This window comes from Aegilops tauschii, chromosome 4 (genome assembly GCF_002575655.3).
Source record: "Aegilops tauschii subsp. strangulata cultivar AL8/78 chromosome 4, Aet v6.0, whole genome shotgun sequence".
NCBI lineage: Eukaryota > Viridiplantae > Streptophyta > Magnoliopsida > Poales > Poaceae > Aegilops > Aegilops tauschii.
The window spans coordinates 308,254,844-308,273,998 of NC_053038.3; the positions used below are offsets into that span (position 1 = coordinate 308,254,844).

At 46.6% G+C, this 19,155-nt stretch overlaps 1 protein-coding gene across 1 annotated transcript; it reads left to right on the top strand.

The window, feature by feature from the left end:
• The first annotated feature begins 14,571 nt into the window (after window positions 1-14,571).
• On the top strand, window positions 14,572-19,124 carry LOC109740598 (cytochrome P450 714B3). Its single transcript, XM_020299655.4, has 5 exons — window positions 14,572-15,092; window positions 17,272-17,498; window positions 17,750-17,997; window positions 18,088-18,433; window positions 18,521-19,124. Exons 1-5 carry the CDS (start codon window positions 14,801-14,803, stop codon window positions 18,959-18,961), a joined length of 1,554 nt encoding a protein of 517 aa, XP_020155244.1. The 5' UTR covers window positions 14,572-14,800; the 3' UTR covers window positions 18,962-19,124.
• The last annotated feature ends 31 nt before the right edge of the window (window positions 19,125-19,155 follow it).

The window sequence follows — 19,155 nt, forward strand, 5'->3', positions numbered from 1 at the left end:
TTCAGGTGGGATTTTTTAGAAAGAATTAAACGCAACTCTGAAGATTGGGAACTCGACGAAGGTAAAGAGTCTGGTATTAAGCTTGAGTTTGATTGTGTCAAAACCTTTATGAATATTGATGCTTTTCACAAGTTTAGCACTAAATATGGACTTGACTCTGAGATAGTAGCTTCTTTTTGTGAATCATTTTCTACGCATGTTGATATCCCTAAGGAGAAACCGTCTAAATATTATCCCCCTATTAAAGAAGAAGTTAAATAACTAGTTGTAGCTAAAGATGAAACTATCGTTTACAATATTGATCCAGTAGTTCCTACTGCTTATATTGAAAAACCACCTTTCCCTGTTAGGATAAAGGAACATGCTAAGGTATCAACAATGGTTCGCAAAAGTAATATTAAAGCACCTAAACCCTATGAACAAATTAAAATAGAACCTAGTGTTGCTATGGTTAAAGATCTCTTGGTCAAAAATGTTGATGGGCATGTTATTTACTTCTGTGATGAAGATGCTAGAATTGCTAAACCCGACATTAAAGATAAGAATAGACATGTTGTTGCCAAGCATGTCATCTAAGTTAAAATTGGAGATTATTGCTATCATGGTTTATGTGATTTGGGCGCTAGTGTGAGTGCTATTCCTTTTACCTTATACCGAGAAATTATGAACGATATAACACCCGCTAAAATAGAAGACATAGATGTTACTATTAAACTTGCTAATAGAGATACCATCACACTACTCGGGATTGTTAGAGATGTTGAAGTCTTGTGTGGGAACATAAAATACCCTACTGATTCTCTAGTTCTTGGTTCCCCACAAGATGAGTTTTGTCCCATAATTTTTGGTACCTTTCTTGAACACTGTCAATGCTAAGATAGATTGTGATAAAGAAACTGTTAGTGTTAGTTTTGGTGATGCATCTCATGACTTTAATTTCTCTAAGTTTCGTAGACAACCTCATGATAAAGAATCACCTAGTAAAGATGAAATAATTGGTCTTGCTTCTATTGTTGTACCTCCTACTAATCCATTAGAACAATATTTGCTAGACCATGGAAATGATATGCACTTTTAAAGAAATGAAATAGATAGAATATTCTTTGAACAACAGCCTATCCTTAAACACAATTTGCCTATTGAAACTCAAGGAGGTCCTCCTCCACCTAAAGGTGATCCTGTGTTTGAATTAAAACAATTGCCTGACACTATGAAGTATGTTTATCTTGATGAGAAAAAGATATATCTTGTTATTATTAGTGCTAATGTTTCAGAACATGAAGAAGAGAGATTATTAAAAATTCTGAGGAAGCACCGTGCTGCTATTGGATATACTCTTGATGATCTTCAGGGCATTAGTCCCACTCTTTGTCATCACAAGATTAATATGGAACCTAATGCTAAACTCGTTGCTGATCACCAACGACGTTTGAATCCTAAGATGAAAGAAGTGGTAAGAACTGAAATACCAAAGCTTCTGGAAGCATGTATAATCTATCCCATAGCTGATAGTAGATGGGTAAGTCATGTTCATTGTGTCCCTAAGAAAGGAGGTATTACTGTTGTTCCTAATGATAAAAATGAACTTATCGCACAAAGAATAGTGACTGGCAATCGAATGGTAATTGATTTTAGGAAAGCTACTACAAAAGATCATTACCCTCTGCTTTTCATCGATCAAATGCTAGAAAGATTATCTAAGCACACACACTTTTATTTTCTAGATGGATATTCTGGTTTCTCTCAAATACCTGTTTCACAACCTGATCAAGAGAAAACCACCTTTACTTGCCCTTTTCGAACTTATGCTTATAGACATATGCCCTTTGGTTTATGTAATGCACTTGCTACCTTTCAAAGATGTATGACTGCTATATTCTCTGACTTTTGTGAAAAGATTGTTGAGGTTTTCATGGATGATTTCTCCGTTTACAGAACTTCTTTTGATGATTTCTTAAGCAACCTTGAGTGAGTTTTGCAGAGATGTGAACAAACTAATCTTGTCTTGAATTGGGAGAAGTGACACTTTATGGTTAATGAAGGCATTGTCTTAGGGCATAAAATTTCTTAATGAGGTATCGAGGTGGATAAAGCTAAAGTTGATGCAATTGAGAAAATGCCATGTCCTAAAGACATTAAAGGTATTCATAGTTTCCTTGGTCATGCTGGTTTCTATTGGAGGTTCATTAAAGACTTCTCTATAATTTCTAGGCCTCTTACTAATCTTTTACAAAAGGATGTTCCATTTGTTTTCTATGATGATTGTGTAGAAGCCTTTGAAACACTTAAGAAAGCCTTAACTTCTGCACCTATTATTCAACCACCTGATTGGAACTTGCCTTTTAAAATTATGTGTGATGCTAGTGATTATGCTGTTGGTGCTATTCTAGGACAAAGAGTTGATAAGAAGTTAAATTTTATCCATTATGCTAGCAAAACTCTAGACAGTGCCCAAAGAAATTATGCTACTACTGAGAAAGCATTCTTAGCAGTTGTGTTTGCTTGTGATAAATTCAGATCTTAGATTGTTGATTCCAAAGTAATTGTTCACACCGTTCATGTTGCTACAAAATATCTTATGGAAAAGAAAGATGCTAAGCCTACACTCATTAGGTGGGTTCTCTTGCTACAAGAATTTGACTTACATATCACTGATAGGAAGGGAGTTGAGAACCCCGTAGCTGATAATTTTTCTAGGTAAGAAAATATTCTTGATGACCCACTACCTATTGATGATAGCTTCCTTGATGAACAACTAGTTGCAATAGATGCTTCTCACAATACTCCTTGGTATGCTGACTATGCTAATTATATCATTGCTAAATTTATACCACCTAGTTTCACATACCAACAAAAGAAAAAAATCTTCTATGACTTAAGATATTACTTTTTAGATGACCCACTTCTTTATAAAGAGGGAGTAGATGGTATTATTAGACGTTGTGTACCTGAGCATGAACAAGAAAAAAATCCTATGGAAGTGTCACTCCGAAGCCTATGGGGGACATCATGCAGGAGATAGAACTACTCGTAAGGTATTACAATCTGGTTTTTATTGGCTCACTCTTTTCAAGGATGCCCATAAGTTTGTCTTGTTTTGTGATGCATGTTAAAGAATAGGTAACATCGGTAAGCATCGGGAAATGCCTATGAATTATTCACTTGTTGTTGAACCTTTTGTTGTTTGGGGCTTTGATTATGTGGGACCTTTTCCTTCGTCTAATGGGTACACACATATTTTGGTTGCTATTGATTATGTCACTAAGTGGGTAGAAGCTATTCCAACTAGCAGTGCTGATCATAACACCTCCATTAAAATGCTTAAAGAAGTTATTTTCCCAAGGTTTGGAGTCCCTAGATATTTAACGACTGATGGTGATTCACACTTTATTCATGGTGCTTTCTGAAAAATGCTTGCTAAATATGATGTTAACCATAGAATTGCATCACCCTATCATCCTCAATCTAGTGGTCAAGTTGAACTTAGCAATAGAGAAATAAAATTACTATTACAAAAAACTGTCAATACACCCCGAAAGAATTGGTCTAAGAAACTTGATGATGCACTTTAGGCCTATAGAACAACTTATAAAAACCCTATGGGTATGTCTACATATAAAATGGTTTATGGAAAAGCTTGTCATTTGCCTCTTTAGTTAGAACATAAAGCATATTGGGAAATTAAAGAACTCAATTATGATTTCAAACTTGCTGGTGAAAAGAGGTTATTTGATATTAGCTCACTAGATGAATGGAGAACCCAAGCTTATGAAAATGCCAAACTGTTCAAAGAAAAAGTTAAAAGGTGACATGACAAAAGAATCCAAAAGCGGGAATTCAAAGTTGGTGAATATGTTCTATTGTATAATTCCCGTTTTATATTTTTTTGCAGGAAAACTTCATTCCAAATGGGAAAGACCATATATCATCGAAGAAGTTTATCGCTCTGGAGCTATCAAGATTAATAATGTCGAAGGTACCAATCCGAAGGTGGTCAATGGATGAAGAATTAAACACTATATTTGAGGTACGCCTATTAATGTTGAAAGTAACATTATCCAAACCATGACAACGGAGGAACACATAAAAGAAACCTTCCAGAACCCTAAAAAGGAAGAGGTACGTGATACGGTAAGTAAACGGACTCCGAAAAATCCGCAAAAATATTTTCTGTCAGTTTTGGAATATTTGAAAAAGTAGAAAAATAAGAAACAAATGGGAAGGCAACCCGGATGCCCACAAGGCACCAGGGCGCGCCAGCCCCACCAGGCGCGCCCTAGTGGGTAGTGGGTCCCTCGGGCACCTTCTCGACTCCGTTTTCCTTCCGTATACTTATTTCCCAAGATAAAAATTACTTATATATACCCCCAGACGATTTGACCACCGCATCGCGGAGAAATACTCTATTCTTGTTCGTACTGTTTTCTAACAGATCTAGATCACTATGGCTACACCAAGCTCCTCCAAGGACAAGTCTTCGAGAAGGTCATCAACCCCTACCTATCAGAGGTGTTGAAGCACCCTCAAGCCATTGAGATGCGTGTGAAGGAAATATGCCCTAGAGGCAATAATAAAGTTGTTATTTTATATGTCCTTATATCATGATAAATGTTTATTATTCATGCTAGAATTGTATTAACCGGAAACTTGATACATGTGTGGATACATAGACAAAACACCGTGTCCCTAGTAAGCCTCTACTAGACTAGCTCGTTAATCGAAGATGGTTTAGTTTCCTAACCATAGACATGTGCTGTCATTTGATGAACGGGATCACATCATTAGGAGAATAATGTGATGGACAAGACCCATCCGTTAGCTTAGCATATTGATCGTTCAGTTTTATTGCTATTCCTTTCTTCGTGTCAAATACATATTCCTTCGACTATGAGATTATGCAACTCCCGGATACCGGAGGAATACCTTGTGTGCTATCAAATGTCACAACGTAACTGGGTGATTATAAAGATGCTCTACAGGTATCTCCGAAGGTGCTTGTTGGGTTGGCATAGATCGAGATTAGGATTTGTCACTCCTAGTATCGGAGAGGTATCTCTGGGCCCTCTGGTAATGCACATCATAAGAAGCCTTGCAAGCAAAGTGACTAATGAGTTAGTTACAAGATGATGTATGACGGAACGAGTAAAGAGACTTGCCGGTAACGAGATTGAACTAGGTATGTGGATACCAATGATCGAATCTCGGGCAAGTAACATACCGATGGACAAAGGGAATAACGTATGTTGTCATAATGGTTCGACCGATAAAGATCTTCGTAGAATATGTAGGAGCCAATATGAGCATCCAGGTTCCACTATTGGTTATTAACCGGAGAGGTGTCTCTGTCATGTCTACATAGTTCTCGAACCCGTAGGGTCCGCACGCTTAAAGTTCGATGATGATTTAGTATTATATGAGTTATGTGATTTGGTGACCGAATGTTGTTCGGAGTCCCGGATGAGACCGCAGACATGAAGAGGAGTCTCAAAATGGTTGAGAGGTAAATATTGATATATAGGATGATAGTATTTGGACACCGGAAGTGTTCCGGATAGTATCGGGTATTTATCGGAGTACCGGGGGTTGCCAGAACCCCCGGGGGAATAATGGGCCTTATGGGCCATAAGAGGGGAGCACACCAGCCCACAAGGGGTGGCGTCCCCCCCCCCCAAGGAAGGAGGCCGAATGGGAGAAGGGAAAGAGGGGGTTCGCCCCCTCCCCCCTTTCCTTCGCTCCTTCTTCTTCCCTTTTCCCCCTCCGACAAATATGGAAGGGGGGAGGACGAATTGGGGAGGACCCCAAATAGGATTCCTCCTACTTGGGGCGCACCCTTGCTGCTCCCCTCCCCCTCACACCTATATATATATGTGGGGAGGGGGCGCCTAGAACACAGAGCAACAATCGTTAGCCGTGTGCGGCGCCCCCCTCCACAGTTTATGCCTCCGGTCATATCTTCGTACATGATCTTTACTCAGTCATGCGTAATGGTTGAGTAGCCGCTAGGAGATGATAGCATGGATTCGTACAGCTGGTTTGGATGGGAGTCCAATAAAATATATATTTTGAAAAGGGAAATATATTAATATCAAGTAGGTACCAATTATACCCAGCCTTTGCACTAACAAGATGCCTAATAACATCCAGGATGCACACACCCAAAAAATAAAATAAAAAGAGGAAGAAAAGAGACCCTGTCACGGTGATCAATCACCCACAGTAGCAGCACTCTAACCACCACCGTAGACAACACCCGAACTAGAAAGAAGGTTCTCCCAAAGCAATGCCTCCAAGAAGGAAACAATGTACAAGTGTTGTCGTTACCCAATCAAAGAACTTAGGTTTTTACCCTGGAGAAAGATTGTGTTCCCAAAACAATGTCTTCAAGTAGGCCACTGCTAGGCACAACCAATAAAGGCTAGACCTTGGGTTTTCACCCTAGAAATCATGACTCGGTACTCAAAGGAGCACCACCAACAAAGAATTCCTCCAATGTTGCCGCCCCCATTTGCGTAGGCTACTACTACAAGCCACATACCACCAGGCTCACAACAACTCGTGCTCGGTTTGGACAGGAACATATCCCGTAGGCCAAGACTGGACAATTGCATGTGAAGCAAAGTCCTCATCGCATCCAAGACCCCGCCTTCGCCACTTGCAGGTACTATAATCATGCCATGGCATTCTCCGCATGTGTTGATCCCTTGGACATCTTGGTGCAGACATGTCCCAAGGTGTCAACAAAAACAAAGCTTCGTGATACCCTGGTGAAGCTGGTTATGTTGATGTTGCAGGTGCACACAACCGGGCCTATCCAATCAAGGTGTCCAAAGAGCACCATATACGCCAGTCCTTGTTTTCCTTCGAAGGAGAAGTCTGAAACTCGATGATGGCCAGATCAAAGAATACTGATAACAGGTAGAACGATGACTTTGCGCAAAGACCACTAGGGCCACTGCCTGGCCGATTATTTTGGGCGACATGAGATCCCATGATCAACCATATCTAGATTCCCACCTCTGGTAGGAGGAGGAGGCCGACGCCGCCATGTCTTGGGCCGCCGCCCTGTTGGATATATGCCCTAGAGGCAATAATAAAATGGTTATTATCATATTTCCCATTCATGATAAATGTTTATTATTCATGCTCGAATTGACCGGAAACTTAAATACATGTGTGAATACATAAACAACACTATGTCCCTAGTGAGCCTCTACTAGACTAGCTCGTTAATCAAAGATGGTTAAGGTTTCCTAACCATAGACATGAGTTGTCATTTGATAACGGGATCACATCATTAGGAGAATGATGTGATGGACAGACCCAACCGTAAGCTTAGCATCAGATCGTATCACTTAGTTATTTGCTACAGCTTTTGTAATGTCAAGTATCTGTTTCTTAGACCATGAGATCATGCCACTCCCGGATACCGAAGGAATACTTTATGTGCTATCAAACGTCACTTCGTAACTAGGTGATCATAAAGGTGCTCTATAGGTATCTTCGAAGGTGTTTTGTTGGGTTACATGGATCAAGACTGGTATTTGTCGCTCCGTGTGACGGAGAGACATCCCTTGGCCCTCTCGATAATACAACATCATAAGAAGCTTGCAAGCAAGTGACTAATAAGTTTAGTCACGGGATCTTGTATTACGGAGCGAGTAAAGAGACTTGCCCGTAACAATATTGAACTAGGTATGGAGATACCTACGTTCGAATCTCGAGCAAGTAACATATCGCCGGACAAAGGGAATTGCATACGGGGTTAGCTAAATCCTTGACATCGTGGTTCAACCGATAAAGATCTTCGTGAAATATGTAGGAACCAATATGGGTATCCAGGTACCGTTATTGGTTATTGACCAGAGAGGAGTCTCGGTCATGTCTACATGATTCCCAAACCCGTAGGGTCGCATGCTTAACGTTCGGTAGCGCTAGGGTAGTATTGAGATATTCATATGGTGAAGTCTAAAAGTAGTTCAGAGTCCCGGATGGGATCCGGGACATCACGGGAGCTCTGGAATGGTTCGAAGGTAAAGATTTATATATGGGAAGTCATATTCAGGGTTCCGGAAAATGTTCGGGATTTTTTGGTATTGTACCACGAAGGTTCTAAAGTGGGGCCCACCTGCATGGGGGGCACATGGACGTGGGTACTGGGTCAAGGCCCCACACCCCTGGTCTAGGCGCACCAAGATCCCCCCTTACAAGGAATAGGATCATATCCCGAAGGGATAAGATCGAGATCCCTAAAAAGATGCATAGCGATCGGTGTGTAAAGGAGGGATTTTCTCCCCCCCCTTGCCGATGAACCTAGGGGCTTGGAGGCCAAGCCACCAGCCCCCTTCGCCCCTGTATATAGTGGGGAGGCGCATGGGGAGCTGGACCCTTCCATCCTTGCCCCGTCTCCCTCCCGTTACTCCTCCTCCACGTTCCGGCAGCGCTTGGCGAACCCCTGCCGGCGTTCCGCTGCCACCACCACCACCATGCCGTTGTGTTGGTTCAGATCTCATCTACCTCCTCTCCCTCGCTTGATGGATCAAGAAGGATATGATGCCGCCGAGCCGTACGTGTGCTAAACTCGGAGGTGTCGTCCGTTCGGCGCTAGATCGGATTGGATCGTATTGGATCGCGACGAGTACGACTACATCAACCGTGTTACATACGCCAACGCTTGCGGTCTACGAGGGTACGTAGACACACTCCCCTCTCATTGCTTTGCATCTCCTAGATTAAATCTTGGGTATTTTTTATTTTATTTTCATGCTTCGTTCCCCATCACGCCCCGGTGCGCAAGTGATGCGGGCAGAGCCGCAGGCCGTCGATGCCAGGCACAGGAAGCAACAGGGGTGCCAGCTGGCCCATGCAGGACTAGACCGAGCCTGCCCCACCGCCGCTGCCAGCCGCTTGCCACCGTTGCGCCTCTGGCCGCCGCCGCCATGCACCACCGCAGCAGAAGGAGGGGGAACGGGCGCCGCCGCGGCCACTCCTAGCCATGACCAGCAGGAGCCCTGCCGCCGCCACGACACGCGGGCTTTGCCCGGCAGCGCCTCCGGCGGCCGCAGAGGGAGGGGAGAGGGCCTCGAGCACCGACGGGGGAAGCCCCGGTGCGGCGGGGCACCGCCGCACGGGGGGTCGGAGAAAGGTTAGGTCGGGGGCTAATCTAGATATAGTATGATATGTGTTTAGGCATTGTTTTCTATTTTTGTCGGTTGTGGCACTTTGTTTTATGGTCTGCTTTTGCTTTTGCATCTGAGTTAAGTTTCATACTTTATTGCTGCATTACTTAATAAAATGCCTGTGTGCATCGCTTAATGCAGAGGCCGGGGCTAATGCTCCTTTTTAGAAGAAAAAAAACATATCAAGAACGTCGTTTTGTTTCCAATGGTGTCACCAAGCTAGGTATATACGATCTTTAACCCACCTACCACGTTCGGAAACTAGATGCCGACTAGATATATATTCAGTGAATCATTTTACATGGCACCGGTGCACAAAGTTGGCAAAATGATTGGCCCTAATGCAAGAGGGTCCCTGTGATGGTGAATGTTTGATTTCTCCCCACGCTCATGTAATTTTCCACCATTTATCTTTTCTCCTTTCACGAGATCGTAGAGAAGATCGAATCTAGCTTGCTGGCTGGCAGTATATATCTGTGTGGGCCGCACATCTCATCTCTTTGACTAGCGTCCATACATTTTCGATGCGCTCAAACAAGAAAAACACGGGCTCCTCCTTTCTGCACTCATTGCATGGGAGAACAGTGATTGTTTTGCACACCCAACTAGAGCGGCCATTGTTTTTCCTTGTTTTTTCGATGTAGGTGATAAATTCTGAACTTCACAAACTTTGTTGTTGAGGCGCATTTGCGTGATCGTAAATGCAAGGTGAAAAATCAGCATTTGAGTTTTGCTAAGAGCATCTACAGTCGGACTTATCAAATCTGACTCCCCAAACGCAACGCGCTCGGTCAGTGACCATGTGTGTCTGTTTTAAGCCCTATTTATCCGTCCATGCATCCAAACTTTTTGTTTTCTTCCTCATATGTCTGGTCACTTGTGGGCGCTGTCTCCTCCTTAAAGGTGTTGCCAGGGCCGGCCCTGAGGGGGGGGCGGCGGCCGCCCCGGGCCCCTAAGATCCAGGGGCCCCCTTTCAGGTGTATCAGCTCATAGGCCCATAGCTTCTTGTTGAAAAAAAGTAGCCTGGCAAGGGATGGCAGGTAATAGTGTACGCACGTAAATCATGTAAATCAGATCGCGAGGGATTCCGAAAAGATCAGCGTACACACGTAAATCAAGTCGTCCCCGTCCTCTTTCCTTTTTTTTGCGGCTGTCGTCTTTCCTATTTTTTTGACACAGTACCGTTCTCTTTCCTTATTCCTTGCGATCGGGAAACATTCTCCTTAAAAGAGACGATGGTGCGCCATGTGTTCATCCCAAATTTCCTATTCTCTGTTCCCTTGTTCCAAACTTCAGATCCCAAGTCGCAGAAGGCTGGCTGGTCTCAAGGCGCTGTACGCAGTGAAAACGCAGCACGACCATCGCGAGGCTCCTAAAAATCGACACTGATGGAGTTGGCGCATGCGTATATCGCCGAGCACCCACATCACATCATTGCCCCGATCCAATCAATCTGAGGTATATCATATTACTGTTCCCCACAATTTCAAACAAAGTTTCATGCTATGAGGGAGGAATCAGTTTGATAAAAGTAGTTGACCAAGAAGAAATTCTAGAAGGTGAGAAAAAAAATTCATGTTAAATATTTGTTTGTTTTGGTTCATATGAATCACTTCATTGAAAAAGGGTTTAAAAAACTCATGGTGTGTAAACATTTATTCGGATTTACTGTGCATGTGATTTCTGCAACAGCTAAAATAAGCTTTTCAAACTTGAAATTATTGAAGGACCATTTGGCATAACAATGACCCAATAAAGCTTAAATGGTTAGGTAACATTATGCATGGGGAAGAAGGATGAGATTGACATCGACACAATCATAAACGACTTTGCATCAAAGATTGTTACAAGAAATATTTTAAGATAATAATGTGTAAATATGGATTTTGGATCTTGTTAAGTATTTATTGGTAACATTTCGTGTAGAATTAAACTAATTATTATTTTTTGTTATGATTATATTAAGGGGCCCTGAATGTTACTTTCGCCCCGGGGCCCCAAAATCCCAGGACCGGCCCTGGGTGTTGCCATGGCCATGTCCATCCCCTGTTCTGTCATCGGGTGAAACCCTAGGTTTGGTTCGCCCGGCTAGGCAGCGGTGACGTGTCGGCGTCGTCCCCTTCTTGGAGGCGCTGCCTAGGTGCTCAGGGTGCGTCCGGAGGAGCAACTGGTGGGCTGCCTCGCTCGCCTCGGCAGCGGCGAGTCATGGGGTGCCAAGTTGTCATGTGCGGGTTGTTGCTGTGGGCAGGAGCATCCGGGGCACTATGTACTCCATCGTCGGCGCCTCTTCGATGGCGTCTTCTTCGAGTCAGGCTAGCTCCCGCTGTCCGCCTGCCGATCCTCTAGGCACCAAGGGTCGAGAATGCGTTGATCTAGTTTAGTTAGATGTTTTTGTCGTGTTTTGAGGTGTTTGATACATGAGGACGCGGCCTGTGTGTTATGTGTCCGTCCTCTTCGCCATTGTTTGGCTTGAGTACGGGCAAGGCGGGTTAGTTGTTTGTGTTGTCACAGTGGATGTGGGTGCTAACCTCACGGGTAGCTCTTTTTCCTTAATATATAGTACGCACACTCATGCATATTCAAGAAAAAAAAATGTCTGGTAACTTACACATGATTAGTGGAGATGAAGAGAAACAATAAAAGAAAGAATAAACAAAATAAAAAGGTGGTCTGCGGGCCCTCATATTCTTCCTACATTTTTTTGCGGGGTAAAGCATGGGTTTTATTCCTTAGAAATAGTGTCACAGTCTGCTAATACAAACTCTGAAGCAGCGTCTGGAACTCGGTGCAACCAACAGGCGGTGCAACCCCAGAACGACCAATATTAGCTAGACTATAAGCAACTCTATTTTGAATACGATCTACTTTAAAGGAATAAACACCCGAAGAGCTAGCATTTTCTTAATCTCCATAATCAGATGACCATATGCTGACCGGTCCAGTGAATTGTTTGGCAGGGCCGCAATAACAGTCGAGGGTTTGTGGACAGTCCGGATGTATAGTGATGATATGAAGGATCCAGTTGGATCATTTTTTCACTTCTCTCTCATGTCCAGTCACTAACAGGTCGTGCCCACACACGTTTGAGGATTTGGAGATGCCGGCGGTAGATGCTCTAAGGGTAACTCCAAAGCGCCGGCGCAAACAGATGTGAATTGTCCCTTTTTCCATTTGGGTCGGCCGAGCAGACGGGCATATCCGCTTTTTCGTTCAAGTCGGTCGGTGCGCCCAACGGTGGCCGAGCATTGTCTGCGTGGACTCGAAAAAAACATGTGTATAAATTAAACATAATTACACATTAAAACGTCCAGTCAACGGTCGACCATTGTCCACTTCAACATAATTAAATATAAATTTTAAAACTAAAAAAAGAACTTGCGCCTCCTATCCGTCCCACACGCCGCCTAGGCGTAGCCATCATTCAGGCCGGTGAGGTCGACAAAGTTCGGTGGCGGCCCTGCCCACGGGAAGGCCTGCTGCCACGCTACCCGTGTCGCCTCCTTCGACGTGTGCTACACTAGCGGATCTGGTGCGGGGCATGCACGCTCCTCCTCCTCACACTCCCGATGTTCCTCCTCCTAGCGTGACCAGCACTGCCGACACTCCTCCTCCTTGCGCTTCATCTACATGCACAATGCTCGCCGTTTTCCCGCTCCTCCGCCAGTGTGCGGGCCCTCCGTTGCTGGAGGTACACCGCCTCCTGCTCCGGCATCGCGCCCAGCTAGACGGGGGCACCCCACTCGCGAATGTACCCCTGCGAGTGGTACTGCTCGTTGAGGCGGGTGGTGGTGGTGGCGTTGGCATGGGCGTGGGCTCGAGGAGAGGCGGTGGTGGCGGGGGGTAGACGCAGTCCCCACGGCCGACAGCTGGATCGCCTCCTCCATGCCGGGCCAGCGCGTGTCCTCCTCGCGCTGGGACTCCTCGAGGGCGCGCTGGAGCACCTCCTTGAGGGCGTCCTGGTACGCCGCCTCCGCCTCCTGGTCCTCTAGCGCCACCACCGGGGACGGCGGAGGGATGTCCGCATCAATCTGGATGAGCTTCGCGTCGAAAAGCGAAGCGAGCCACGCTAGTGCGCTACTCTTCCTTTATGAGCGAGACTCTATCCAAAACTACTGGTCTAAGGACTCTGCGAGTGAACTGAGCGAGCGGCACCACGGCGGGCAGTGTCGTGCTTGGTGGTGAACCAGACTTCCCAGTTGAGGGAGTCTGGCGCGAATGCCGGGTTACGGCGCTGCTCCGGCATCAGGAAGGCGCGCCGCTTGCGCACCTCCTCCGAGTGCGCGCGAGCTGACAGCGGCATCGCCGGCACCAGGATGCAGTGGGTGTCGAGGTGCCAGCCGTGGTGGAGGTTCATGTCCGGCCATGGCAGCGTGGCGCGGTACTCCCAGCGGTAGCGCGCGCGGTGCATTGGGATGTTCAAGCGGTTCGGCGGCCGACGCTCCCTCCCGCCGCTGGCACCAGCACCCACCTTGCCACCAGTGGGCGTGAGGAGGAGCCCTCCTCCACCTTGGGCTTGCCCTTCCCTTTGCCGCCGAAGAAGCCCATGGCTCGGGCTAAGGTTTCCTGTCCTCAACGTGATGGCGAGTGTGACTAGATTTGCTGTGGACGGGGAAGTAGCCCCCCCCCCCCCCCCCCCCGCCCGCCCCACACACACGTGTGCGCTTGCTATTTTAAAAGAAGTGGACTTCCGGACGCTTCCACTGGTTGTCACAGGGGTCCGAGCTGGTAGGTGGGCATTTAGTAGGACCGCGGTGGTTGTTGGACGGCTGACACACGGACCTGAGGCGGACACTGAGCAGACGTGCGGCGCGTCCGTCTCGTGCCGGCGTGGACGCAAATTTAGACTAAAATGCGCCCAGGCGAACGACGAGCGGACGGATTTTGGGTTTGCGTCGACATGTTGAGCCGTCGTTTTCATCCATTTGATCCAAATGGATACACGCGGATCAAATGCGTCAGCGCGTTAGAGTTGCCCTAACAGAGGAAGTGGGGTGCCGTGCAACAACAAGTCCACCATTCCACCGGGAGGAGAGGTGGGTGGAGTCACGCATCAGAATTATTTTTTGCCGACTTTGGTGGATAAGATTGAACGAGACGGCGAGATTTGAGAGCTGCTGTCTCCTAGCTAGCTCAGGTGGTAGCTCAGACTGTTTCATGAAATGAGGCCGCAGGCATGCCTGAATAGTGAATATGAACCTTTTGATTCGTCGCCGCAGATCAAAAGAGATACTAGATCGCCTTCCCTTCCCGCAACAAAAAGAAAGAAGGGGAATATTATATATTGTACTGTAAAAAGAAAAGAAAAGAGAAGAAAAGAGAAGGCTGGATAGACACGCAATACACACTTTGGATATTACTACCCCCTGGCCCTGCCAGGGCCCGGCCCACACTCACTGCCGGTGATGGATTTCTTTTCGGGGGAGCCATTCTATGCCAAACTTGGCGTTTGGACTCTACCACCTTTCCCCACTTGTTTCCCGTCCCCCATATAACACAGTGAAGTACCACCTCCACCTAGCTAGCTAGCTTCTTCATCTTCACCCCCACACGCTCTGACACTCCTCACATAGAGAGAAGTGCGTACAGAGATCAAGCTGTGTAGAGAGAGAGAGAGTGAGAGAGAGATGATGGAGGTGGGCATGGCGATGAAGGTGGTGCTAAGCCTATGCTGCGTGGGGGCGTGCTCCCTCGCGATCTACCTCTACTACACCGTCTGGGTGGTGCCGCAGAGGCTCCTTGCCGGGTTCAGGAGGCAGGGCATCGGAGGCCCGCGCCCGTCTTTCCCTTACGGCAACATCGCCGACATGAGGGAGGCGGTCGCCGCCGCAAAGTCGGCTCCCCGAGCCGGCGGCCGCATCGTCCACGACTACCGCCCAGCCGTGCTGCCCTTCTACGATAAATGGAGGAAAGAGCATGGTATATATGTGTCTCCGGCCATCAGCTTATATTTTTGCTTTATTCATCCTTTTGAAGCATCTTCTTCCTGTTGCATACATACATATTTAGCTTACTAATTTTTCAGTCTAGTTCTTTTCCCTGAAAAACAAAGTCATCTTCATATTTCTCACCCCTCATGCCCCCCATCTGGCATCGGCCACCAAATAGTTTGCAGCGTTGCTCCCAAAGAAGAGAGGGAGCTTATCTGAAAGTTTTTTTTTGTCGTTGAGGGAAGGAGCTTAGTAGTAAGCACTAACAGAGCCCAAAGATGCTTGATTGTTTATATTAGCACATACATATTTAGCCGAATGATTGATTCATTCTAGTGTTGGACACTAAGCTGGTGTACTCCATATAGCAACAAACATAGGTTGGCCATTTTAAAATTCTGGCATCATCAAGTGCAATCTCTCAGGACCCGACAATGATGAGGTTCCAGCTGAGCAGTAGGAGTATTAAATAAATAAATGGTTTCCTTAAATAAATCAACCTGTCAATCCGTATTTGTGATGTGGATCTTAAGTGAATTCTAGAAGTTGCAACGTCAACAGGTCGACTAAACTTGTGGTGGTCTCGTGCTGCTGAATTTCAGAATTTGGCCTTTCCTGTTGCTGCATGACACTGTTGGATAGCAAGGATGCATGTATATTACTAATATTATTAGGTGAGCTAGGCGCCATCAGCTTGCAAGATTTAACTGATCTCTCGGACCCACCCTACTAAAACTGAACGACCTTGCTATAGGTACGACAGAGTGCCTATCCAACACTGTACGATTAGAGACAATCCTAGATAATTCAGTTTGTGGGTCATATCATTTAGAGATGATTTACTCTCTGGTCGTATTGGTCGGACGAAAACACCATCGTACGCAGAGCAGTTTCAAAAACTGGATGATGTAATAGGAGAGGACATGCGCGCCCACAAAGAACAACAAACCCAACCCCCTATACGATAGTACTTCTATTTTGTTTTATAAAAGGAAAAAAACAAACCACGTAACTGTAGAGAGCTGAAATGAGTCAAGGCGATGAACTCCTTGTACTTGTAGATCCTATCCTCTAGTTTTGGCGTGATGCAAACGATGTAGCCGTGAGCTAGCCACGCTCGGAAAGTTTGGGTTTGTGCGTTGGTTTTGATGACAGCATGTGCATCCATCCAAGCTCCCTCAAAATAAATCTTGTTCGTCCTTTGATGCATGCATGTATAGATAGCGGCTAGCTTGCAAGTAACAATATGTAACTTGATGCACTAAGCAGAAAAGACACAATCAAGTCACATGGAAATGGTCGATACTACCGGAGATTAGATTAGAAGAGTAATTTCAGATTATCCATGATGATACATACGATACAATACGATAGAGGCGAAACAAACAGTAGGCAGCCCCGACATATCACGTCAGGTGGGTGGGTACGCAACGCAACATAGAGTACGTACTACGAGACCACCTCTGGCTTCCCAACGCCAGCAACAGCAACGCCATCCATTCCTCCACCGGTGCGGTGTCCGCGCCGGGGTGGATCATGTCATGTGTGGACCGCCAGAGACGATTGGACCGCCGGCACGTCCATGTCGCGCGCGCGCAGAGGACTTGGGAGCCGGAGCTGGAGCTATCGCCCCCGTGTGCGCCTGCATGCATGCGCGTGGGCTCGCGCCTCATTTGGCCGCCGCCAGCCAGAGCGCGCGAGCTCCCGTCCACCGCTTTGCGGAGGGGCGCGTGATGAGGCGATCGGCCGATGGAGACGCCGCTCCCTCAACTTGGCTGCCTGCCGGTTGTGTCGTCTCGTCTGTCCCATTCCGCACGCCTGCGCTTTCACCTTTTCTTTTCTTGAGCGGCGTGACTGGATCGCCATTCGCCGGGAGGAGCCGGACTCCTGTTGGATGCCCACCGTCGTGTCGGTTTGCGGTCGTTCCGCCGAGGTAATCCAACAGAGCCGTCGATGGTGACCGGCAAGCCAATGGCAATGGCAGGAACGATCCCTAGCTAGATAGATTCCTGCTCTCTTTTTTCTTTTTCTTTTTGACTGACTGATGAAACGGAATACACTCATTATTTTCTCAACAGTACAGTACATCTTGATTCTATGTAGTATGATGAACATGTATTTTTGGGCGGGGTTCATTCATTAACCTGGTGGCTCGACATCAAGTGCAGGTCCAGTGTTCACTTACTCCATGGGGAACGTGGTGTTCCTTCACGTGAGCCGGCCAGACGTGGTCCGGGACATCAACCTCTGCGTCTCGCTGGACCTCGGCAAGAGCTCCTACCTAAAGGCCACGCACGAGCCACTGTTTGGCAGAGGCATCCTCAAGTCCAACGGCGAGGCTTGGGCCCACCAGAGGAAGATCATTGCGCCCGAGTTCTTTCTCGACAAGGTCAAGGTACGTAGCATTCTCAGCTCCAGCTAGATAATGCGTCGTGAGTGTTCTCATTTGGTTTGGACCATGCATGCCCGGCAGCAAAACAACATTCCGATCCAGCTAGACAGTGTCTGATAAGATTCTAGTAATTAGGACCACTTACAGCAAGTAATCCTGCATTATTCTGCGCTGCTGTTGTACAGTACTCTATTTAAGAGCAGCATATATACAGCTAGACTCATTTTGTATCTTCATATATATAACCAAACCAGGGAATGGTGGATCTGATGGTAGATTCTGCACAAACACTGCTCGAGTCATGGGAAGCGAGGGTCGACAAGAGTGGCGGCACTCTAGACATCAAGATTGACGACGACATAAGAGCCTACTCCGCAGATGTCATCTCCAGGACATGCTTCGGAAGCAGCTACGTCAAAGGAAAGAAGATCTTCTTGAAGCTCAGAGAGCTGCAGAAGGCCGTGTCCAAGCCAAACGTGCTAGCTGAAATGACCGGCCTAAGGTTAAAAAAATGTTCATCAAAATGTAGAAACTCTCACAATTCACCATTTTCGTCGGTGAAGGAACATAGACTAAGATCCTCATTCTGCAGGTTCTTTCCTACCAAGAAGAACAGGCAGGCGTGGGGGCTTCACAAACAAGTGCACAGACTGATACTAGAGATCGTCAAGGAAAGCGGAGAGGACAAGAATTTACTGCGTGCGATACTTCACAGCGCAAGCAGCAGCAAGCTGGGGCTCCGCGAGGCAGAGAACTTTATAGTGGACAACTGCAAGAGCATATATTTTGCAGGATACGAGAGCACAGCTGTGACAGCTGCCTGGTGCCTAATGCTCCTTGGCCTGCACCCAGAATGGCAGGACCGGGTCCGGCAAGAGGTCCTGGACGTCTGCGGGGGCCGTCCACTAGACTCCCAATCACTTCAGAACATGAAGAACGTATGTTACATATGCTCCCCCATCTTCAGAAGCTGATCATATTATGATGATAGCCTACTGACTTGAACTTCACCTTTGGAAATACAGCTGACGATGGTGATTCAGGAAACCCTGAGGCTGTACCCAGCAGGCGCCTTTGTGTCAAGGATGGCCCTTCAGGAACTGAAGCTGGGGGGTGTGCACATACCGAAAGGCGTCAACATCTACATCCCTGTCTCCACAATGCACCTTGACCCCAAGCTGTGGGGTCCTGATGCCAAGGAGTTCAACCCGGCACGCTTCTCCGACGCTCGACCCCAGCTGCACTCTTACTTGCCGTTTGGCGCCGGCGCTCGGACCTGCCTCGGCCAAGGGTTCGCCACGGCGGAGCTCAAGATACTCATATCTCTCATCATCTCCAAGTTTGCGCTCAAGCTCTCGCCGCTCTATCAGCATTCCCCAGCGCTGAAACTCATAGTGGAGCCGGAGTTCGGCGTCGACCTCACCTTAACCAAAGTGCACACTGCTTCTACTACTACTACATACTAGGAGAGGCAATGTGGCCTGGATATAATAATGTTAGCATCCGTCCTGGCTCATGCAAAGAAATTTGTACGTACGTACGTAGTTTAATCAATGAATGCAGCTTGCTTGAGAGAATGTACAGATACACACGTTCGAATTTGTTCAGATATGATCGTTCTCGTGGGTATGTTAAGGTTCAGCTGAACTAGAGGAAGGTG